The 25,213-nt window shown below is 50.8% G+C and overlaps 1 protein-coding gene across 5 annotated transcripts in view; it reads right to left on the bottom strand.

Annotated features, from left to right (window-relative positions):
- WHRN (whirlin) overlaps positions 1-23,093 on the bottom strand; it is a 65,101-nt gene extending 42,008 nt beyond the window's left edge. For all 5 annotated transcript variants that reach the window (XM_059657875.1, XM_059657876.1, XM_059657877.1 and 2 more), the window contains exon 1: positions 21,683-23,093. In XM_059657875.1, the coding sequence (XP_059513858.1) occupies positions 21,683-22,300 (618 nt within the window). In that variant the 5' untranslated portion in view covers positions 22,301-23,093. The remainder of the gene's footprint in view (positions 1-21,682) is intronic.
- Positions 23,094-25,213: the final 2,120 nt, after the last annotated feature.

Below are 25,213 nucleotides of genomic sequence, written 5' to 3'. Positions count from 1 at the left end.
CATGGGCCGAGATGCCCGCAGTGCTGCTCTCCGGGGGCCGGGCTATGGGTGATTGTTATTCTGTTCTTCCTGTTTCTCAGTATTTTCCAACTGCTCCAGAATGAGGGCATGTTGCTTCCAGAGAGCAACACTATGTCTCAAAGGGGGAGGGCGGTACTTTGCTGTCTGGTCCTCCCCGCTTGCCCGAATCCAGAGCATACATTATTCTGACTCCCCAATACTCTTGGCGGCCAAATGCAGCCACGGGCAGAGCTGTCAAGGGCAGTGGGGAGCCCTGGCGGGCCAGTACCTGCCCGAGGACACTCTGTCCTGACGTGAGCAGGGAGGCGCCGGGTCCCTCGTTCCCACAGCTAAATGCTACTCCCCAGGAGAGGGAGAAGGAGAGGGAAAATTCTGCTTTTACCGAAGGATTTCTGAGGAGATGAGCAGGGGAAGATCTACAGTGGTCTTTTATCATTCCCCGGGCTCCTGTACAGACTGCTGGGAAAATAAAAACCTGTTAAAGTTTGAGGTGCAGGATGGAGGAAGTGGGAGACCAAGTGGGCTTCTGCTGGAGCAAAGAGGGAGGCGGGTCTCAGGGCACATGGAGCCTCAGCAGAAACCTCCGAGGCCATCGAGCCTCCGCACAATCTTCCTGCCCCTCCTCCCTGCCCACTGCTCCCTCCTCCGTGAGGGCACTGCTGGCTGCTCAGTGCAGTTCCCACTGGCCTGCCTCTTCTCTGCTTCTTTTCTGGGTAGAGTCTGAGCCCCATCATTCATTCGATGAGCCCTGACGGAGGGCCTACTGTGTGCCAGGCTGGGAGAGAACAAAGTGGGCAGATGCTCATGGCATTTAACGCCTGGTGAGAGACAAGGCTTCCCCTGGTGCTCACAGTAGGTGCTCATAAAAGCCTGGTTGACCTGATGGGGTGAGAAAGTACATATATGATCCCAAAAGTAACCCCAACATCCACAGGCATCACCCCGCAGCTACGCGTTTGATCTGGAAGGCTGCGCTAGAATTAGAGGCATGTGGGTGGAGAGAACACAGATGATTCCGGCGTAACTGGATGGAATGGCTTCTGTCACCTGTTAGTATAGAGTCCTAGTGCCAGCCACCCCCCTCTCTCAAAGCAGCGCACGTGAAAGGAGGACAACACCCACTTCTCGGGGTCGTGTGGATTAAACAAGACCACGTGGGAGAGGTCCAGAGGCTGTGCACACAGTAGGAGCTCAGCAAGAGGCACAGCCCACTCCCCTCTCTTCCCTGGCATGTCTGCATTGGAAGAGAAAATGGGTGTAGAAAAGCTTTGTCTAAGGCAGCGGTTCTCAACCTGTGGGTCGTGACCCCTTTGGGGGTCGAACGGCCCTTTCACAGGGGTCGCCTAAGACCACTGGAAAACACATATATAATTACATATTGGTTTTGTGATTAATCACTATGCTTTAATTATGTTCAATTTGTAACAATGAAAATACATCCTGCATATCAGATATTTACATTACGATTCATAACAGTAGCAAAATTACAGTTATGAAGTAGCAACGAAAATAACTTTATGGTCAGGGGTCACCACAACATGAGGAACTGTATTAAAGGGTCACGGCATTAGGAAGGTTGAGAACCACTGGTCTAAGGAGTTAAGAGAAGGTGGGGGAGAGAATGAAGCCAACGCGGAGAGCATGATTTGTATTCTGTATTGCCGGCAGTAGTGGAATTCTCTTGGTCAGTTTTATAAATAGGCAGGCAATGACCTTGAACGAGAGGAGGTTAATGCCTCTGATGAGAATGCCACGGGCAGCTGGCGCCGGAGAGGGCCTGGGAGGTCACCGCGGCTCCCACAAGCTGCCCACCCCTGGTAGTTTATGGAAGGGGACCCTGGAAACCTGAAATGGGAAGGACAGAGAGGGTACAGCGAGGACGGGCACGGTCCTGAGCCAGCCCCTTCCCCTCTGCACCTCAAGCCTATGGGACCCGAAAATGTGATGGTCACTCCAACTTCGACCATTCCAGAACCTCTGCTCCTGGCTGTGGACGGGTAAGTGTGGGCTTCCAGTGGGTCTTGAAGAGCAAGAATATCAACATCCATCACCACTGTCGTTATTTTCCTGGTGAAACTGAAGAAAATGAGGCTCCTGGGACAGGCTCTGAGAGCCCTGCGGAAGGGCTCCACTCCCTCTAAAAGGTGGGTGTCATGCGAGGAGGTGGGGATGGTCTAAGAAGTGGGTCTATCCTTCCTATTCCCCTCTTGTCTCCAGGTGTACAAACAACCGCTGCTTATTTTAAAGGTGGCACCGAACGAAGGAGCTAATTCCCAAAAAGAGCTGGCCGATGCATTCTCCCCAGATCACCGCCCCCCCCCCCCACGCCTTCCGCACCCACCCATGGCCCCTTCGTCCCTGAGGCTCAGGCCATCTGGGCATCGTGCAGTCCTCACTCACCGCCAGGGGCACCACGCCATTCGTGTCTCAGGAGGACGAGTGGCTTCTCTCACCAGGGCAAGCTGGGCAGCCAGCAGCCTCAGGCAGCAGGGCACCCAGAAAGAACTCTGGCTGAGACACAGCGACGCCGCAGGCATGCCCCGTGGCGCCACTGGCTCGCAGGGTGACCTACGGCCACAGCCTCCTCTCACTGGGACTCGGTTTTGTCAACCATCCCTGAGCAGGCTGGACTCACCGAATGCTGAGGTCCTGCCCCAAGTTCAACCCCACTATCTTCCGGTTCATGGCTGCACTTAGAAGGAAAGGCAGCCTAGACCCGCATGGTGGTCATGGGTCATGGTAGCAAAGAGATCAGGGGCACGTGCAGGGACAGACTCCAGGCCTGAGCGCTGCACCTGGGGGACACGTCGGGGTTCCCTGTTTAAGGAGTGAGCCCTCAGACCGTGGCGCCTGGGTGGCTATAGGGTCTTTCAACCAGATCTTGAATCCAGGGGCTCTGGGCTCCATTACCAGGGCCTCGGGCTACTGTGGCCAGCGCCAGCAAGAACGTCAGACCATTTTACACATGGGAAACTGAGGCCCAGAGAAACCAGGGCTAAACCAGAAGGGCGGATGGAGCATGTCAGGTGTGGCAGGAAGCACACCCCAACGCAGCACCACGTCAGCAGTGGAGGCCCCTGTAGCGACCTGAGGCTGGGGAGACGCCCCTGCAATGGGACTATGCTGAGGGCCCTGCCTTTGTTGGCAGCTGCCTACGGCTGGTGAACCACCCGCCTTACAGCTCCGCCGTGCAGGCTGGTGACTCTCGGTCACCCGTGCCCTCTCCCGCTGCGGCAACCTGCGGAACCAGCCAGGCCCCTGAACCCACTGCCTGTTAGCAGGGCCCCCTCCCGCAAGCTGCCCACCTTTCGGTTTCTCCTCTGTAAGGTGAAGGCCATAGTGCCACTCTCTCTTTAGTAGAGGCGCCCTGCTAGCACAGGGCCTCTTACTTGAGAAGTCGATGAGCTGTGGCTAAAAAGAGAAAACGTAAGCTTTGGAGAATCCACGGCAGGCAGAGGGTCACCAGAGCGCCGTGCTCTCGTGCCTTTTATCATGTGTTTCGTGGTGAAACCCGACCTGGGGACTTGCGGGCATCCCCCTAAATCCAAGCAAAGACATCTCCGTCTGACCCGGCAGATGGCACGGCTAAGACACTCCCCGTCACCAGGTGACTATTCAGGCAGCGTCTTATGATTGCGGAATGTAAATTATATGCGTATGTCTTCAAACTTAACAACTTGCTACTTGGATTAATGCTCTCAGGAGGCAAATGTGCCTCCCTCGGCTCTTCAGAGCTAACTCTGAAAGCCCCAAATCACAGACCAGGATGGCATGACCCTGCTTAGCAGAGGCCTGAGAAACAGCTGGAGAGAGCCATGGTGTAGGGGACCAGAGGGTGTGTGTTAACACACGGATGTGCATATGTCCAAGAAACATGCACGCGGGGCAAGCACACAGAGGAGCACAAGGTTGCGAGGTTACCCGACTCTCATCCTGCGGGACATGTGCAAAAAAGCGCCCTCGAAAGGCCTTGAGGACACTCATGGTGAGTCAGCAGGCTCATTTCAGGGCACAGACCTTGCTCGAGGAGCCAGTTCTTCTCTTCTTGGAAACAGAGATGCTCCCCCTCAGGATGGGGAGCTGCTCTGAAATCCAGGTTAGTGACGGGGAAGAGAGGCCAGAATGGCACACGCCCACCCTTCCCGACCCCACCTTGCCTCGCTGGGGCGTTGGGTCCAGACACCCGGGGCCTCGGCCCTGGCTCTGCTGTTTGCTGGCAGTGTGGACGCAGAACAGATTACCCAACCACTCTCTGCCTGTCTCTGCAGTTAAAATGCAAGAGCCAAGATGATGATAGCCATCTAGGTGTCACGCCATCCGTCGGTGAATCGCCTTTTCCTTTTCCAGCTAAAAAGTGCATTTTGAGGCTCTTTCCTCACCAGTTCAATGACGTTAAGCGCATTTCTGTCTGTATTACATCACAACCCCTGGCAGACATGGAGCACCACGGAATTCTCACTCCCCGATTGCTGGGCACCATTTAGGTTGTTTCTCACTGTCGTTGTTGTTTTTTTTGCCAGCGCAAACAATGCTATGAAAACATGCTATTACCTGCATCTCGGATCACGTGTGTATCTAATTCTCTATATCAGCAACTTTCAGCCTTTTTCATCTCATGGCACACATAAACCAATTACTAAAATTGTGCAGCACACCAAAAGATACACACTTTTGCCAATCTGACAAAAAAAAAAATAGGTGTGATTTTGATTCATTCACACTGGACAGCTATTGTGTTGGGTAGTGTCATTTTTTTAATTGACTATCTAAGGAAAAAGAGGTCAGTGCGCCTGACTAAACAGTCAGGTATTGCATGTTTTAAAGATTCTTGCGGCACACGGGTTGAAAATCGCTGCCCTAGATTAGAGAAAGGTGGGATTCCTGAGGCTACGAACAGTGTGTGCTTTTTCATATGCAACCAGGTCTCTCCCTGTCGTAGTTCCTACAACCACCTGCAGGGGGCAGCACTGTGCCACCTGGGCCTATAGACGGTCTTAATTCCCCTATCTATAGAGGCTGTGGATAGGACTGAATGGGGGCTTTCCACTCATCTCTTCCCAAAGCAGAGTCACTCTGGTGCAGGTATCCACCCTCCCTCGTGCCTCCTTCCACAGGCTCCAAAAATATCCCAGTTTAGGCAAATCTTGGCTCTATCTTCTGACTTTATCTGGGAACTAAAGTACTGCAAAGCAGCAAAATGTAAAGGTGTCTTAGGGTGAGGACCCCCTGAGTGTTTTTCAGTGGAAGATAAGCTCACTAGAAAGCCGTTCAAACGAAGTTCCATCTCTTCCCAGCTATGAGACTTTAGACAAGTTACTTCCTAAGTGGCCTGTGCCTCAGCTCTCTCGCCTGTCAAACAGTGCTACCAATGCCTATCCTTGTGGAGTTGTATGCAGACGAAATAAGGAGGCCTGATTCAATAATGTACACAAAGCACCTTACGCTGGGCTTGGCACAGAGTAGCTGCCCAGTAAGTGGTGGCTAATGTTACTGGGAATAGCAACATAGCAGTGACGAGCACGTGGTTTATTCTTCCCATTGCACAGGGAAGGACAGAGATTGCAGGTGTGAAGTGTTTATGTGAGGTCACAGAGAGGATGATCAGAGGCAGGGCTTGGATTTGCATCTTAGACTCTCCAAATCTGTGCCTTTCTCATCACACTGCTGTCCATATCTATGGGATATCTATAATAACAAAAGTGTAATATGCTCATTACACCAGACGTCCTTCCGGACGACCTTCCGGACAAAGCCGGAGCTGTGAGGGAAGCCCAGGTCCCAGGTGCCTGCTGGCGGCTGAAGGGAAGCCCGGGTCCCGGGTGCTGGAGGGAAGCCGGTGCCGGCAGCCGGGGGAAAGAAGGCCTACTCTTGCACAAATTTCGTGCATCGGGCCTCTCGTGCATATATATTCTTTAGCTAATCCCTTCATCAGCCTCATTTTGAGGGAAGGCAGAAAACTGGTGATGTGGACTCTGCCCCAGTGGCATATTTTAATGTCATGAGGAAGTAAAGCCCTAATTAGCCCTCTGTCTTCAGGGCTCCTTCCCTCTGCACAGATAACACATTTTTATCTGTTAATAACCTGTTAGAGCAGCGGTTCTGAACCTGTGGGTAGCGACCCCTTTGGGGGTCGAACGACCCTTTCACAGGGGTCGCCTAAGACCATCGGAAAACACATATATAATTACATATCGTTTTTGTGATTAATCACTATGCTTTCATTATGTTCAATTTATAACAATGAAAATACATCCTGCATATCAGATATTTACATGACGATTCATAACAGTAGCAACATGACAGTTATGAAGTAGCAACGCAAATAATTTTATGGTTGGGGGTCACCACAACATGAGGAACTGTGTTAAAGGGTCGCGGCATTAGGAAGGTTGAGAACCATTGTTTTAGAGGGACCACGAACTGCAACAGCTTCCCAGCCTCCAAAATCAGTCTCTGCCGGGCAGCCAGAGAGTCCTTCTGAAATGCAGGTGTCCTTCCCTGCCCCAAAGTTTGCCACTGCGTCTGATGTAAAATGCAAACTCCTCACAGTGCATCTCAAGCCCACACAGCTCATCCTGCTGCCTGGCCAGCCTCATCTCCGGCCCCTGTCCCCGGCTTTCGTACAGTATCAAGTGCTCTAAGCTACTTGCACATGCTGCTCCCTACCCCTGAAAGAACACATCTCAACATACTTATACAAGTGATTATTTTTATTTACATCTTTCCCAATAGACAGAGAAAGCAGGGCTTTTTTGTGATTTTGTTACAGGGGTATAAATAAATATGAAAGATAGGAGGTCATGGGTGATTCCACATAAAGTGAGAGACAATGAAGAAGTGAAATTGAAATAGACTTCCTCCTGAAATTCACTGCCTTCCACTGAATGCCAATGAGGACTTTTACCTCTCCTAAAGTACCAATGGGTTCTCTAGTAGAATCTAATCATGTACTGATTTCCCTTTTTGCCTTGGTTGCTAGGAAGCTCACAGTTCCATTTAAATATGAATCAGTTGTACATATAATAACAATAGGTAAATAGAATCTGTAGAGTTTAAAGAGGGTGTTAAATCACACCAATCACAAGGGAGATGCTCAATCAAACAATTACCAAGTGGAGGAATGAATGCTGAAGTGCATCTCATGGATTAGACGCCTTGCACAAGGAGTTGGAGGCAGATACTTTTCACAGACACTTGGGCAACAACTCTGCATTCTCATTCTACCTCTCACCCTCCACTCCCCAGAAATCCTTTTGCTGCTGCTAACTTTGGTCTAAGAACACATGTCATTTATAAACATTCCCTTAAACGAAAGTCCACAACTTGTTAGTCTCTATTCTTCTGGAATGCTGTCCCATGCGGTAAGAACTCAATGTATACCAAAGTACAGCTCTCTGTGGGCACCTCACCTCTGTGAGCTGCTGCCCCAGAGAATATCAACTGGACTGCAGAGCAGCCGTGTGAGCCCATCCAAGACCCTATGCAGTTCCACAGAGGATCGTGAAACAACACGACGACCTATGTACGAAGCAAAGACGAACGGAAGCAGGCGATGAAACCAGGGAGGAAATGTGAATGCACAGGGATGAGGCCGGAGGAGGTGGCAGAAAAACGACAACCTGTTAGGAAGGCGGGAATAGCGGTATCTTCTTTTCCCCCTTTCAGTTTTCGTTAATGCTGTTGAAATTTGCCTTTAATATGGGCCTTTTTACAAAGCAGATTTTTTTTTTATAAATCAACTGTTCATTCCCTCCACTCTTTCCTCTATGAGTTTGACCTTCTCCAGAGGCTCAGCGTGAAGATGCAGGAGGAAACGTTTGCTCACGCTGGCAACGCCAGGATCCCAGAGGCGGGAACAGGGACCTGACATTTCAAGCCCCTGCTCTCCAGCATCTCTGCTCCTAAATGTCTTCGTGAGTCAAGGCTGTGCTAAAAGGAAAAACACGAAGGATCGAAGAGAGGAAAAAATGTTGTCCTTGGGGATAATGCCAAGAGAAATTTGCAAGATCGTGACAGAGCGACCATCCTTTGGCAAAGCTACTCACAAAACGAGGACAGAGCAAATTCCAGAAAGATATTGATCCCTTTTTAATGCAATTCTTCAATTACCCACTAAGCTTGGCTTTCAGTCTCTTATAATTTAAGTAAGTTCTTTTACAAATGTTCTTTTCAATTTCGTCTCTTTTACCTTTTCTTTCTTTCTTTGGGGAAAAACTAACACGATCCTAGGAGTCATAAATATGATGGTTCAAGGTGAGCCTGGGTGGGTTTGCGATGGAGTGTTTTGTTGCTAGAATCAATGTCTACAGCGCAACCATCCATCAGGGAAATCCGTTCATATCAATACCATTTTCTCGGCCCATGAGTGGCTACGCGGATGGGGTGTTTGTCCTCACTGACTCGACATTCCTGTCCCTCATCAATTCCTGTACATTCTCAGTTAACAGGAAGATAACTCACCCTCAGACTGAAGAATCCAAATTCAAGGTAGCTGAATCAACCATCTTTTTTTTTTTTTTTAATCTTCACCCGAGGATATTTTTCCCATTGATTTTTAGAGAGAGTAGGAAGGAGGGAGGAGAGAGAGAGTGAGAGGGAAACATTGCCGTGAAAGAGAGACACATCCATGTGAGAGAGACACGGTGATTGGTTGCCTCCTGCATGTGCCCAGTCAGGGCTGGGGAACCTGTAACCCAGGTACGTGCCCTTGACTGGGAATCGAATCTGTGACCCTTTTATCCTTGGGCTGATGCTCTAACCACTGAGCAACCGGCCAGGGCAAACCAACCATCTCTTAAAAGACTGATAGATTTGATGACATGGAAATGAAAAACTCTTATGATTAAATGGGTGTAGGACATCAATAACTTATATACCTGCCCAGCTAGCTCGGCTCAGTGGATTGAGCATTGTGCCAGGTACCAAGAGGTTGCTGGTTCTAATCCCAGTTAGTGCATATGCCCGGGTTGCAGGATTGATCCCCAGTAGGGGGAGTGCAGGAGGCAGCCAATTGACGTTTCTATCTTCTCTCCCTCTGCTCTTCTCCTCTCTAAAAAATCAATAAAGACATATTTTTTAAATGTTATATACCAAAAATAAATGAATATGTTATAGATATTATATTATTGTACATGTTATAATGATGTATACAATATATGTTATATATGCTATAGATTTTCTACATTATATGCACATATATACAGCTATACAAACAAACATGCTCAGGAGCCCTACTTTCCTATTTAAATTATGCAAATTAAAATAGGATACTTTTTTGTCTATCAGATTGGCAAAAATGGAAAAGAAATATAATATCCAGTGTTGCCAAGGCTGGGAAAAATGAGGCATCTCATCCACTGCTGATGCTGGTAGGAGGGACTGTAAAAACAACAACTCTTCCCCAAGAGCAATTTGGCACGGTTACCAAAGCCGTAAAAACCCGTCTACCCCCTGAGCCAACGCCACTGTAGAAAGACAGCCCAAGGAATGATTCGAGATGGGCTTAAAGATTTATGTGCGAGGATGTTTAAAGCAGCAATATGGATCATGCCAAAAACAACAAACAGCTCAGGAAGACGAAATTAGTTAAAGAAACAGTGTACCTCTTTGCAATGACATACTACACAATCACTGAAAATCATGGTCTAGAAACATTTAAGGTGGGAAAATAGCCGTGATGTGCTGTTTGGTGAGAGAAGCAGGCTCCGTATCTATGTTCCGAATGGCCGAGAAAATTCCCAGTGCAAATTTACACGCATAGGGACACAGGGGACTTAAAAGACAAGAGTCAAATTGTCCAACCGTGATTATTTCTGGGTGGAGATTATCGATGATTTTAGTTTTTCTTCCTTTGTGTTTTTCTGGGGTTTCTAAGTTTTCTAACTTGAACTCATATATCTTAGTCATTAAAACACACACACACACACACACACACACACACACACACTTTATTTTAAAAGTCCAGGCTGACTCCTCTACTCTTTGTGGTTCCTACGAACCAGAAAAAAATGGCCCTTTACTTGTCCAGTCTGTGATGGGTTGACAACCACCAGCCTTTTACACGAGGCCCAGGAGACCCTGTTCTCATCCTGTCGCCCCAGCAGACAGTATGGACAGATTTAGAGACTCCACCAGTCAATGGCATGACTGCATAAGTACGGGTCTACCCTAATGGGGTGGAGTTGAGGTTACAGTTCTCTATTTAGCGAATTTCCATAGACAACATACAAAATCAACTCCTGACAAAGGCCAGGACATGATGAGAGAGATAAGAGAGGAAAAAGGAAAAAAGGCAAAGCGTGCCCAGTGCCACCTCTGCACCCAAAGTCCAGTCAATAAAATGCATAGAGAAGAGGGGGGGAGGGTGGCCGTGGCCCAGGCTGTCTGGGTTCCTAGTGGCTCTTGTCATCAAAAGGCTGTAAAACCATTTCCATAAGGAAAAAAATCAAGGAACACACGTGCATCTACTGAACCCTGGCTCTGGCCAGCACCGTGCAGGCTGCACACCCAGCTCCTCGGTGAGAAGCAGCTGAGAGCAGGGGCCAGCAGCACACGCTCCGGAGGCAGGAAGGCCTGGCTCCCATCTGATCCTGCCACCTCCCACCTGTGTGCTGCTGGCTGTCCCCGCCCCTTCCCCGTGCCCGGCTTCCTCTTCCTCTCCCCGGGGCTGTGGTGAAGACTCGGTGGGCAGAGCTCCGGGTGGCCCACGATGACCCTCCCTGGGGGCACCCAGATTTCTTAGTGTGCTCAGCGTCATAGTCAGGAAGCTTGTTCAAGGTGCCACAGGGGCCAAGTGGCAGAACAAAGCTTCGAACCCAGCGTGTCTGGCTCCAGGGCCCAGGCTCTAGCATCGTGGGGTGTCACCTCTCTTGGTGTTGGGGTGATGGGCACAATCCCTCGAGTCAACAAAACCTCCACCACTTCCCATTTTTGTGACAACAGGCAAGTGACAAACTCTTTGCAATTTTGCAAAATGAAGCGGTAAAAGTGGCGCCTACCCCAAACCTGGGAGGGCTGTGGCGAGGTTTAAATGAGTGAGTGTATACACAGGGAGTACTGAAAACAGTGTCTGCCTCGCTGTAAGCCCACAGCAAGGTCATCATCATCCAAGAAGCAACCCAAGAAAAGACAAAGACGTATATTCCCGTGTCAGGATGGGGGGGGGGGGGAGCCGGCTGAGGGGGAGCAAAGACGGCTCCCAGCTGCCCCCGTCTTCCGGTTGGAGGGAAGGTCTGCTGGGAGGGTGCACGGGCGCCGTAGGCATCCACAGGTGGAGAGACATAAAGCCTTGTCTCAGAGGAGGGTGTGCTGCTCGCCTGGCCAAGTGTGGCCCCCAGCTCCAGTGCAAGGCCCTGGGTAGGCTGTGGCTGGATCGGACACAAATTTAGGAAGTTAGCCCTGCCTCCAGGATGCTGAACGCACTGGTGGGCAGATGAGCGAGATGGGAGACAGGGAGGCATGAGGAGGTTCTGTAGTTCGTAGTGGCGATGGGGGAGAACAGGGAAGTGTGGTCTGAGATGTGCTGGGGAGGTCAAGCCTGGAGGGTCTGACCTCACCACATCCCCAGCAAGGGACCGTGGAGAAGAGGAGTAGGTCAAGGTTACTAACTTGGGAAATGTCCACGGCTGGAAGGCGAGAGGAGAGGTGCCATCAGGGGGTCAGCCATGCGTCAGGACTTCCAGTGCAAATAGAGGTTCCTAATACTGGACAGAGTTGAAAAAAAGGAATGAAAAAAAAAATAAAGATACCAAACGGAGGCCCAGATCCTGTTCAGAGACAATATGGCTAGGAGATGGGTGAAGATACGGACACTTGGGGTGAGAGCGAATTTGAGGGCCATCTGAGCATCCTGACCTTCCCAGCAGAGGCCTGGAGGGACCCTTGCAAGTGGGAGAGGGTTCCGGAGAGTTGGGAGAAATCTGGGAACGGTCTGGGACCCCTGAGAAGAAAGAGGAGGGAGATGGAGAAACGGGTAAAGGTCACTTTGGGTCCAGACACAACGAAGGACACCACCCCCTCCCGCGGGGCCAGGAGGATAGAAATGCGGAAGATAAGCCCCTCCCCAGGGAGTTGGGAGGGTAATTTCTGAAAGCTGGACCACTTTTCTTCTCTTTATGAGAAACCTCTTCATGAACCCTCGCACACCATTGCAGATGCGGTCCAGATAAATTACAGGGCTTTTTAAAGTGCCGAGGCCCCTGCTGTCAAACCACCACTTGCACCTGCATTAATTGCTTTGATGGGTCTGGAAACAGCCTCCCCGCTCCCTCCTTGTCAGGGCCCCTGGGAAGCCCATCAGGGAAGGATGCTGGAAACAAGGCTGGGGATGCAGCGGATCCAGGACAGGGCTGTCACACACTGACCTCTGGGCCATGCCTCTGCCCGGCCTCCCACATTTTTAAGGGCGGTCGGGACACACAATTCCATCCCGCCACAGGGCTTGACGGCTGCTGTGAAATGAAAATGCGGAGACTAAAATCCGGATAGGAGACATTTTTAAAGAAACTCTGTCTACATGGGAATATTAACTACATTTAGTAAATGACTCTGCAATTCAAACCTCTGCCAGTCCCAGTATTTTCCCTCCAATAGCACTCTTTCTTTTTTCAACTAAGCCGACACAACAGAAGAGTTTCAAAGCCAAGCGAATGCAGTTGATAACGTTTTTCATTACAATGCCTGCGGTGGGACCTCCGTGGCCACAGTTTTTCAGCGTTGGATGTGCAATGGCGACAAGGACCATTTGTGAGGACCACAAGGCAGGCTCGAGGATGGAGAGTCTGAGTCGCAGAGAGGCAAAGGGAGCTGCCCAAGGTCACAGCCAAGTACACTCCCAGATGAACCCAGGTCCATCTCCAAAAGCCATCTCTAGCCTCTTGGGTGCAGACCTCCCTTCTCTTGATCTTCCGATATATCAGCATTGGAAGAAACGCATGCCCCAGAAACAGCTAAGGGTGAGGACGGGGTGGGTCAGCGTCTCCGGTCAAGGCAAAGTGGATACATGGGGAAGGGGGAGCGAGCGATGCTAAGGGAAGGCAGTGCCTCCCAGGCCTCGGTGTGGTTAAGACTTGCCTGGGGTCTTGTGACCTTTCAGTTAAGCTGCCCTGGTGAACCACTACTTCTAAGGCCCCAAGACCCAGGCCTTTGATGTCACCTCACTATGTTCCTCCCCTGTAGCCCACAGCCTCACATCTAGAGACTTGTCTATGGAGGCCGAAACATTTGCTTTGCATTCAAAGTGGGGAGGATGCTGATATTAGGAAAACGCAGGTGGAGAGGCAACATAGCTACAAAACTGGCTCCCAGCCGAAGCAAAGCCACAGCCAATTCAGCAGACGGAACACACATTCTCAAAGGGGGAAGGAAGTAAGGGGGGCTGGGGCTGGAAAAGAAGGGGGGAAAAGCCCATTTATGCATTCTCGGTAGAGAATAAAGCAGCTTTTAAACACACGAGTGCTTAGCAGGGCCTTGGCCTGCCCCTGAAATGCTGTGGTTTCTTGAAACCTGAACAGTGTTGTTGTTGCATAAAAGCAAAAAGCCAGAAGATATACCTCACCCAAAACTGGCTCATTGATTGCTTCAGAATGCATAAATGATTCTATTTTGGAATCACAGGCACAGTCAGGCTCATAAACAACCCACTTCTGGAAATGTGGTTTTGATATTAAGAGCAAAGTGACACATGAAGTAACCAAAAGGGGCCCCGTAGGGAGGAGTTGGGCTGCAGAGGGTGAAAAAAGCTGTTGCCCACCAGGACACAGACCACATTTTTTTTTTAAAGGCCTTTCTCTAAAACACAGCTGATCCTTGAACAACGCGGGGGTTAGGGACAGTGATGCCCGTGCAGTAGCTTAGGTTGGCCCTCTGCATACTCGGGTTCCCAGCCACCGGTTGATCCTAGAACAATGCGAGTTTGAACTGTGTGGGTCAATTGGGGGGGCGGGGGGAATCCATGTACAAGTGGACCTGCTCCGTTCAAACCAGGTTGCTCAAGGGTCAACTGTACAGCAGAGGGCTACCTAGTTACCGAAGTTTTTACACCTATTCTGTCATTTGATCACAGCCATCCCGGGAAGGAGGCAGCTGGGAGGCGGCTGTGCCCATTTCCCAGCTCCAGAGACTGAGTTCAGAGATTCGTGTGAGGTGCCCACAGCCACACAGCCAGCTTCATGGTAAAGCATCTACTAGATCCTATGTCTTCCTCGATTTTCCTACCCAGCACCTGCTATGCTGCACCACACGGACTTCCTTCAGATGGCACGCTCAGGGACCACGGCACCCTGAACTCACCAGCCCTGCATTGGGAGCAAGGTCACGCCATTCATTCGGCCAATATTTATTTAGTTATTAGAGCACCGACTATGTGCCAGGCACAGCAGAGGTACTCGGTGTGTCACTGAGCAATGCAGACCGGATTCTGCTCTTGGAGCTTACTCGTGGCGGGGAAGGCAGATGATAAACAGAGCGAACCGAAGCGTCCTAGACAAGGGCACTGAAGGAAACTGAAGCAGGATAGGGGGATTGGGGGTGGGGGGAGGTGGTAGTGAGGGGTGCTGCTTTGAAGAGGGAGGCAGGGCTGTGGGGGTACGCAGATATCATAACACTTAAACACTAGATGACCTGTGGCCATGAGAAGGTCCATGAGCCCCCCCCCTCACCTCACCCCCCCCCAACCCAGCCCCCGCATGGCTCCCTGAGGACAGGGGCCTGTACCGTCCATCTCTGACTTCCAGCCTCAGGCCTGGCTGTGCTAAGTGCTGCCCAGAGCTGAACATACAAAGGGTTCTGCACGTCGATGAGTTGGGCTAACACATGCCGCCGTTCCCTTGATGCGGGGGCATCAGACTCCCCACTTAGTAAAAGGAAGCCTTTGGGTGGTTCTTAAAAGGCCCTGGTATGCCAGGCACTAGCAGTGATGCCGGCCTGCTTCCTGCAGTGGGGGGTCATTGTCTCCAGGAGGCTGGCTACAGAGCCCTGGGGCTGGTGCCCTCAGGAGGTGAGGCAGAAGGGCCACCTACTTCCTAACCCCAGCGGGGAACCTCCTTGAGCACAACCTCCTCGACCTCCTCGCCTCCCCGCCTCTTCTGGGAGGGAGAAAGCAGCTGGCCCATAGTAGACACGCACTGACGTCAGCCTCCCCCCTGCTCAAGAGCGTTGCAGTAAAGCAAAGTTTGAACATGAGTGCACTGGCCTCAAGGTGCCACGTCCTGCAGCTGGCACCAGGGGGGCACAGGTAAACAAATGGAGCGTCTGACTCCTGCTCCTTGCACCCTTTCCACCTGCTGTGCTATACACGTAAAACGGAACCGTCCGGGGCACAGGAATCTAAATGCAGCCCCAACCCTGCAGGGCGCTTAGAAGTCTGTGAGGGCTCCGGGTTAATATCAGCTTCTTGCTGCGGGGCGGGGGGGGGGGGGGGGTGAGGGGTGGTTAAAAAAAGGATCAGTTTGAAATATTTGCATTTCAGTCTCCAGCTACCTCCAGCCATTAAAGGCTATTGCTTCTCATGAGAGTGTCTGGTCCCTGCCGGCACCGAGCAGTGGACTCCCAGGTCATCAAAGAGCCTTACAGGAAAGCCAGCTGGAGTGTCATCCCCCGAAGACGCCTGCTTCAGTGCAAAGCCCTCCCCGTGTCGGAGGGGGGGACTGTGACTCGGAGGAGATGCGCATGTGCCGTGAGCACGAACAAACAGGCGTGTGAAGGGCTGCATGCACTTGACAGGTGCGTACAGGCTGTGTGCTGTGTGGCTGAAGGCAGGCGGAGGCGGGAAGCAACAACACACAAAACCCAATTGGTCGGGGGTTAAAGGATCACACTTAGCTTTGCAGCTCCATCCACATGACGACGCCACGGCAGGTAATAAACAACGCGGGGTTTGTGGGAAGAAGGGGTGGGGGTGGTGATGGAAAAACCAGAAGCTGGCGCCGGAGTGATTCTCTCTTTCATGCCCATCTTAACGTCAGGAGGCAGGGATCTTCTACTATAAGAATATCAGTCCTTCATAAATAAAGGCATTCTCCCGCACCCTGCAAAGACGCTTCTTTGACTTGAACAGTAAATAACCAATTAAAAGGATTTTTGTACGACACAGGCACCAGCATTTTCTAAAACCTTGAGGATCAGAGCTTGAGCCAAACAGACAAGACTAAATTAATGGACCCTCTCCATGTACCGTGTCACCCTCTGGACCCAGCACCCAACATCTCTTCAAGAAAGGGTTTTATTAATAGGGAGCTTTCAACCTGTCACTGCTGGCAGGACCCACAGGACCCAAGACAGAGTGCGGAGCCGGAGGAAAGTCCTCGCATACCCAGGAGCCTATCAGCCCGGCTTCCCAGCCGGAATGCAGGAATGACACCAGGGGAGAAGCGCGTTTCAGACACAAAGTTGGAAGTGGCTAATAATGTCTAATAGCTTCAGCTAGCCGTGTGCAATGGGGAAATGACAAATGTGTCATTTAGAACATGCTGGGCCACACACAATGACATATTAATACAGACAGATTCTTCCCAGGTTACTGTGCAAAAGAAGGGAGGGTGTGATGATAACTCTAATTAAGGGCAAGGGCCGGCCACTGTTTTGAACTTCTGGAACGTTTCAAATTCTAATGTGCTCCCTGGATGCTCCCGGAGGGGACGCAGAGACTGTAATGAAGCCGTTTAATTTTTATCCAGATGAAGCGCACACAGATGCACACCCATCCCAGCAGCACCTGGGTTCCCTCCCTCCCCCCTTTCCGCTCCCTGCTACCTGCAGAATCAAGGACTCAGAAAGCAAGTGGGTAAGTGAATCTGATGTTGAGTGCCTCCAGGGCGGAGCGCTAATCCTGCATGCATAATCCTATTATCATTTTTCCCTTTAATCTGGAATGGCATCAGGGTTGGTGCTCTTGGGTCAGGGACCGCAGTCAAGTTCTCCTCAGTACAGTGTGTAACCCATCAATTTCCTGATATAGTAGGAGGCTACACAGTGCCAAGATTCTCATCTTCCAATCCTTCGCCAACTCTCTTTACTCTGCCTTAAACGAAAGCAATCCCAAAAACATCGCAACGGACATTCTAAATGCCTTGTGTGCAGCACTTATGGAGCAAATCACCGACTGTCTGAGCTGGCAGGGACCTTGGCTGGCCTCTGGCCCACCCAACCCTAGGACACAGAGTGGGCCAGTGACTGGCCCAAGGTCACGCAGCAAGTGTGCCGCAGAGTCGGATGCATCATCCCTGGTCCGCGGACTCCTTGGCCAATTTGTCAAGCGTTTTTGGCTGAAGACCTTTGAAAGGTCTCCTTTTTTATTGTTATTAGCTTGGCTCCTGTTCATTGGAGATAGATTTTTCAAAATCCAAGCGTTTCAACATAATTGCAAATAGTAACTGGCTTGCCTTATCTACACCTGTCACAGCTGATGTAGCAAACAGGCTTCAAGAGACGGATGGGAGCCCCACAGGACACGGGATGACAATGGAGGCTTGACTTGTCAGAGAGAGAAGTGGAAAACACTGCAAATGTTCAGACTCCTCTGCTCACGGGGAGGAGGTGAGCCTCTCTGACTCATAAACTCTTAAGCAACCTGACTCCTAAAATTCAATTTCCTTTTTATTACACATACACGATTCATCTCTGCTTTGGGAAGCTCAGAGGATCTTTCCCCGCCTCTTTCTACCAGCAGAAGAAAAACAAAGATTTTAAGATGGAAAACACATCTCCTTAATCGCTAAAACATGGGAAAAGCCTGTCTGCGGACAGATGAATGGAGAAAGTGACTGTGGCATAGATAGATAGATAGATGATAGATAGATAGATAGATAGATAGATAGATAGATAGATAGATAGATATTATTCAGCCATAAAAAGGAAGACCATTCTGTCACTGGTGACAACATGGATGAACCTGGAGGACGTTAGGCTAAGTTAAATAAGCCAGAGAGAGAAAGAAAAACACTGTGTGACCTCACGTATATGTGGAATCTAAAAAAGTCAAAGTCATGGAAGCAGAGATGGGGGCCAGGGGGTGGGGGAAATGGGGAGATGTTGGACAAAGGTACAAACTCTCAGTTATAAGGTGAATAAGTTCTAATGCACAGGCTCATGCCAATAGTTAACAATTCTATTATTGTATACTTGGAAATCTGCTAAGAGCGGACATCCTAAGTGTTCTTAGCACAAAAATAAAATAACTATGTAAGGTGATGAATATGTAAATTAGTTTGATTATGGTAATCACTTTACAATGTATAGGTATATCAAATCATCACATTGTACACCTTAAATATGTGCAGTTTTTATTTTTCTGGTATACCCAATAAAGCTGAAGGAAAAGCGAAATAAACAAACAAACAAGCAGTCAGCCCTCCGTGTCCTCAGATACGAAATTCAAAGAAAACAGACACATAGAAAGGTTACCAGAAGGGAAGGGGTGCAGAGTGGATGAAAAAAGTGAGGGGGACTACAGTCAATAATATTGTAATAAGTTTGCTAGATGATTACTAGGATTGGTGGGGTGATCACATTGTAAGGTATAAAACTGTCGAATCACTATACTGTACACCTGAAACTAGAATAACTAATATAATATTGCATACCAGCTATACTCAAATAAAAATATTTCTTTAAAGATCCACTAAGGGACTTGAGCATCCTCAGATTTCGATATCTGCGGGAGGTCCTAGAACCAATCCCCCATGGACACAGAAGGACGACTATAAGTAAATAACATAAAATTGAAGAAAAAAAAGAAAACACATCATATGCTAAATGTGATGTGGTGTCTTGGAGCATAAAATAGATATAAGCAGAAAACCCAGTGACATTTGAGTGAAGTCTGAAGTCCGGTGAGTAGGAATGTGCCTTCACCACAACCTCTGACCTGGTACCCTCCCGCGCAGCAGCTGACACAGGGGCTGGGAGTGGCAATACTGGTTAAGTATTCCTTCTGCTCACTCTGTTGAGAAGTCATTTGACAGTCTAATGGGAGATCCCTTGTATGTAACTTTCCGTCTCTCTCTTGCAGCCTGTAAGATTCTCTCTTTGTCCTGAACATTTGCCATGGTGATTATGATGTGTCTTGGTGTGGGTCTTTTCGGGTTCACCTTGTTTGGGACTCTCTGGGCTTGTGTGACTTTTTTCTTCCCCACCTCAGGAAAGTTTTCTGATAGGTAAGAGATCAACTAAAGGACTTGTATGCATGCATATAAGCATAACCAATGGACATAAGACACTGGGTGATAGGGGAAGCTAGGGGACTGTCTAGGGCGGGGGGATAAAATGGATACATATGTAATACCCTTTGTAATACTTTAAGCAATAAAAAAAATAAATAAATAAATTAAAAAAAAAAAATACTGGTTAAGGCCAGTCTGTCCCTCCTAGGAAGCCAGGCCTCTTTGGGCTTCCTGTTAGGGGGCTGAATACCCTTCATGTTGTGGAGATGTGTCAACAGCTCCGGGCGTTCTTAAACGTTCCCTGAAACTGCCTGGCCATCCTGCAACCCCAGGTGGAGGCGCTCCGGGAGGCCCCGAGACAGGTTCCGCCTCCTCTGGTTTAAATTCCACCCACGGAAAGGCTGTCCCCCTTTCTCCCTGGAGTTAAGGTGACACAAAGCAGCACCTGTTTTGCCTGTTGCTTCTGGAGGGTCCAAGTGGGTGCATTCCAGGCAGGTGATGAGTCTGCACTGGCAGGAAGGGGGGCACCCCTGAGACAGGAGCTCATTCTGCCTTAGCGGGCGCCTCCCGGGAAAAGTGACAGGGACGGAGCTCCCACAGGCTCCCACCCAAGGACAGTTCTGCTCCGACCAACCTCTCCCTCTGGCGACAATTAGTTCTGGGGCTTCAGAAACTATGTGGAGAGTTTAGGTTTCACTCTGGAAGCAAGAAGAGTAGATACACGAGCTAAGGCCTGCTGCTGCTGTGAGTCCGAGGAACAGCACCTTGGTGTACAGCTCAGGGAGGCTCAGACAGAAGGTGCAGAGCGTAATCGGTGAGATGCAGGAGGGCCGGGCTGAAACTCTCAGCCAAGCAGCTCAGCCTTACAGGCATGGCCGAGCCTGGGGAAGAGTTAAAGGGAGAGTCTGTGTTTGTAATGTCCAGGTTACCTGAGGCCTTCCCGAAGTCTATCACCTCCGGATGATTAAGTTACTCGGGTCTTTCTTTAATTGCCGCTAAAACTGAATCCACTCTTATAAATGCCCATCTGAGCCAAGTATCTTTCAAGTATCGATTTATCATCTGGGAACTCCAGATCGTTTAGGGCCAAAGGCTAATGGGTTATTTCTTTATAAATAGATGGAATGTCAGCTAAAGGGAAAAGATGAATGTGGGGGGAGGCGACTGAGAGGAGGATAGGTGCGTGGAAATCCACAAGGAGCTTCGTCTACTGCACCCACACACCCCAAAACGCAAACTGATCAGCCTTTTGCCAGACACAGCAAATAAGTTTCCAGATCCTCAGGGGCCTCCCTGAGGGGGCAGAGGGATTGGGAAGCAAATAAGGGAAGGCCAAGGTCAGCGATGAGATGGTCATGTCCCAGGTGAACAGTCAGTCACTGAACAGCACACAAGCAACCTCTCTGAACCTCTGCTGCTGAAGCGTTTCCCAGCAGCCAGCAGGCCCTCGGCTGGAGTTCAAAACACCTGCGCTGAGGAGGACCAGAGGCAGGGGCGAGGGGCAGGGTGGTGAGAAGCTGGGTCACAGGCCCGCCCTAACCCCTAGGAAGCACTGTCCTTGCAGAGGCAGAGAGTGTCACTGTTGCTTTTCTCCAAAACTCTTCACTTCTTGCACACAAAGTTGTGTGTGTGTGTGTGTGTGTGTGTGTGTGTGTGTGTGTGTATGACTGCAAGGCATCCTTGAATTCACACAAGACCAACACTATCCATCTCCTACTCCAACTGGTTTTCAAAAGCCCTGGAAAGGAGGTTAGCAAACACACACACATTCCTTTAAACGGCATGGCTAAATCCCTACCCGTAGGAGCTTGTGGTCCTAAGGTTATATTTCTCAATTAGCAAAAAGTACAATCACTCTCAAGAGAGCGGGGGATATGTCTTTGACATTCAGGCAGGGGCCTCATTTCCAACAAGGTTAGGGACTCTTATCTGGTCCTGATGCCCCCTTTCCCACGTGAAGAACTAGAGGCTCTGAGGGGACAAATGACTTGGCCCCGAATACACATCCTGGTCAAAGGGCAGGGTGAGGCCAGAGCTCTTCGGATCCCCAGAACAGCCTCCTGGGGCCACTTAGGGCGTTATAACAACACTTTCTTTGGGGGGCAAAAGCCTACAGAATAATGAGAATACCAGCAGAAGCAGATGACACCCACTGATTACTGACTATATGCCAGTGGAGACCATATCTTTTAATGCTCCTAAGAATCCCCAACTCTTTCCACTTTGTGATCATACAGTTACCCAAATATTTGATAAGGTCTGTCTCCCACTCATAAGCCTTTATGCCTAAGGGAAGGCAGGGTCCAGATCGGCTTTGCTCATCACTATATCCCAGTGCCAGGCATGTATTTGCTCAATAAACTAGATGTTCCTGTTTTAAAGAACTATTTTTAAGAAAAATGAAGCCCAGAAAGGTCAAGCGAGTTGCCTAAGGACACACAGCAGGGAGCTACTGCCACTAAGAGTAGCTGCCCCTGAACTCATCCCCCAGACCAGAACCCTACCTTGACGGCCTCAGCGTGGGTCACCCGGGACAGGGATTTGTCGTTGACACGCAGAATCTGGTCCCCGACTTTCAGTCCTTCCTTCTCAGCCAGGGAGCCTGGCTCCACCAGCGACACGTAGATGCCCACGCCATGCTCCGAGCCCCCGCGGATGCTGAAGCCCAAGCCTTCATGGGCCTTGGCGCGCCGCAGGCTCACCAGGCGCACCTCCCCTGGCCCCGCGCCGTCGGGGCCGCCCCACGCGGGTTGCCGGTAGGGGGCGGTGGCGGGCAGGTAGAGGCCCTCGGCGGTGTACTGGTCGAAGAGCAGCTGGTCGGAGCGCGGGATGACCAGCCGCAGCATGGGCAGCAGGCGCCGCTTGACCGGGCTGTCCAGCAGCACGCGCAGGGTGCTCACCAGGTCGAAGACGTTGCGGCGCGCGTGGTAGGCGTTCAGGCAGTGCGTGAACTGCTCCCGCTCCGCCTCGCTCAGCAGCGCGGTCAGCGCCTGGTGCAGCTGGCGCACGTTCCCGGACAGCAGTCGGAGCCCCGCGTGCCCTCCGCCGCCCGCCCGGGCCGCCGAGCCCAGCGAGCCGGTGGAGGACGAGCTCACCGACAGGCCGTCCAGCTGCGCGTTCATCTCCCCGCCGAGGGCCGGGCGGACTCGGGGCGCGTGGTGGGGCAGCGGCTGCCCTCGCCGGCGCCGGGGCGACAGCGGGATCCCGGGGAGCACGGAGGTCGCGGCTGGCGTCTGGGTTTGGGGGCGGGGTGGGGGACCCCCCCGAGGACGACGACTGGAGTCCGGGCTTGGGGGTGCGAGAGCAGTGTCTGAATCCTGGGGGGGGGGATCGAGAAGACCTCTGCTTAGAGTCCCAGGCGCGCGAAGACGGAGGGGGTCGCGAAACTGGAGTCCGCGGGTGCAGAGACGGCGGCGGGTGTCCGGGCAAGGCAGGCGCGGCGACCGGATCCCGGGTGGCCCGGGTTGGCGGCGGGAGCGGGAGGTCGCGGAGACTGCGGCTGGAGTCCGGGGGGACGCAGAGAGAGCAGTTACATTCTGCAGGGCACAGAGATGGCTGGAGTGGGGGGCGCGGCAAAGCTGACCGCCCCGTCACACCAGGCCCGGGGCTCCCCCAGCCAGGCCGCCCGTTCCTCTCGGGCTGGGGGACCCCAAAATCATAAGTTGGGATGGAGGTGCTCTAGTCCCAGAGCCCCCCGAACCGCAGCCGGTGGAGCCGCGCGGGCGTCCGGCACGGGAAGCGGGGCATGTCCGGGGCAGCCCCGGGATGCGGCCGCCCGGGGACCCCCGCGCCCCTGCACCGCCCGGGCACAGACGGAGCCGCGCGGCCGCGAGCCCGGACTTTGGGAACTGTTGAGCCGCCGGGGCCGATCTTCCAGCGAGTTCCGACGCCGTCGCCGTCGCCTGCCCAGCCTTGGCCCCGCCCCCTGGCCCCTCCTCTCCCCCCGCCCTCTCCCCGCGGGCTTTTCAGGAAATGACGTCCCACCTCGCGCCTGGCGGTTGCCTGGAAACGGGGTGAAACAGTCCGGCCCCAGGGAAGAAAGGGGTGAAAGTGGGGGTGGGGGTGGGTAGGGGTGGGCGGAGCTCCCCGGGCGCTGTGAGCCCCCTCTAATTTTCCAGAGGGAGTGAAGAGTGAACCTCAAAACCGCTCTTCCGCGATGGAAGCAGGTGCATTAGGGTCGCTTTGGAGCAATTAGCCAAATAGCTAATTCACAATTGTGGCGGAAAATCGCCAACTTTTTGCCTCTCAAATACCAAATGCTTCAGGCTCAGTTTTCTACCTTAAAACGTTGCGCTCCCCTCTTGCACGCACTGACATACAAGTTCAAGTGTTTGTGTGGACGGTAGTTGGAACCTACTACGTTCAAAAGATAGATACAAGCACATACTGGTGCCTGTGGGAGCCAACTCCTCTGCAAGGGTGGATCAGACTGGACCCCTGCCCAGCCTCCAGTAGGCAAGAAAGCCGCTTTCAGAAATACAAAGTGTGCACAACACACACACACGCGCGCACCCGCATACACAAATACATGCGTACAAAACTGATGAAATCTGAATAAGGTGGGCGTTTTGTATCAATGTCAATGTTCAGGCTGTGAGCTTGTCAGCACTGGGTGAAGGGAAACGGAATGTCAATGTATTATTTCTTGCAACTGCATGTAAATCTACAATCATCTCAAAAAAATTTAAATATATATGAAATGAATTGCAGAAAAGTACTCTGTGCTTTCCCATCCCAAGACAAAATATGTGGCATATAGCTTCTCACCTCCCATCCCACTCCCCTAAGTACAATCCAGGTGAAAGCCTGTGCTTTTACTCAAAGGTAACTTTCTAAGGAGCCAGTAGCTCCCCTACCTCCCCCCCTCTCCCACACACACACACACACACACTTCTCACACATCTCCTCCAACCTGAATTGCCTCTCCTAAGCTATTTTCCAATGGAAAGCTATATTTTCCCTAGAAATATTATGGAATTCCCATTGCAGAGTCATCTGACTTCTATATGGGGGAGGGAAAGATGGAGTGTCACTGGAAAAAGTGGGTTTGAGCTGAACCCAGAAGGATGCAGCATTCATTCTTTCACTCATTCATTTACTCTTCAACATTTTCCAAGCGTCAAGATTCTGTGCTGGATCATGTGCTGGGTGCTGAAGACCCCAATTAAAAAGATGTAATCTCTGACCTCAAGGAGGTCACAGTCTAGCAGGGGAGAGAGGCCATATATGATAAGTATTATAATGCCCGAGAGATCCCAGGTTTAGGGGAGGAGAAAATGGTAAGGACGTTATCAATCAAAGAGATGGCATCACTTAGTTTTATTTTATTTTTTAATATGTTTTTTTTATTGATTTCAGGAAGAGGAAGGGAGCAGGAGAGAGAGAGAGAAACATCAATGATGAGAGAGAATCATTGATCGGCTGCCTCCTGCACGACCCCACAGGGAATTGAGCCCACAACCTGGGCATGTGCCCTGACTGGGAATCAAACTGTAACCTCCTGGTTCTTGGGTTGTTGCTTAACCATTAGACCACACCAGCCTGGCTGGAACTTTCTATTTTATACAATGGGAAACCATGGAAGAATTTTCAACACTGTTAGCTTTAGTGCTTTCCCAAAACTGAGGCTAGGAATTGAAGGTATACTGTTCCCCCCAAATCCTCAATTCTTTTCTTCACTGCCCTAAAACAGACCCAGATTAAATTAATGCCCAGTGAAAATATTTGACAAGTTCTCTTAAATAGCCAATTAAGCTACCTTTGGATATCTGTCTTACAGCTCTAAGTTTAGCAGTTAATAATGTATATCCTTCTTCCTCCTTCTAACCTGTTGTTGAAGCCTTTGATGCAACCAGCAAAAGATATTTAAGAAAAAAACAAGCTCCCCACCCCCCAAATATATTAATGGCCTACCTCAAAATGCCACTCAGCGGGGCTTAATTGTATGCAGTTCAGGTTTACTGCGAGTGTATTTCATGCTAAGCTTTCACTTAGTTTGTGTTCTAATTATAATTACTGTGATTGGCTTGATAAAT

The sequence above is a fragment of the Myotis daubentonii genome, chromosome 11 (assembly GCF_963259705.1).
Source record: "Myotis daubentonii chromosome 11, mMyoDau2.1, whole genome shotgun sequence".
NCBI lineage: Eukaryota > Metazoa > Chordata > Mammalia > Chiroptera > Vespertilionidae > Myotis > Myotis daubentonii.
The sequence above is the reverse complement of the archived record's forward strand: the minus strand, read 5'-3'. Positions and strand labels throughout refer to the sequence as shown.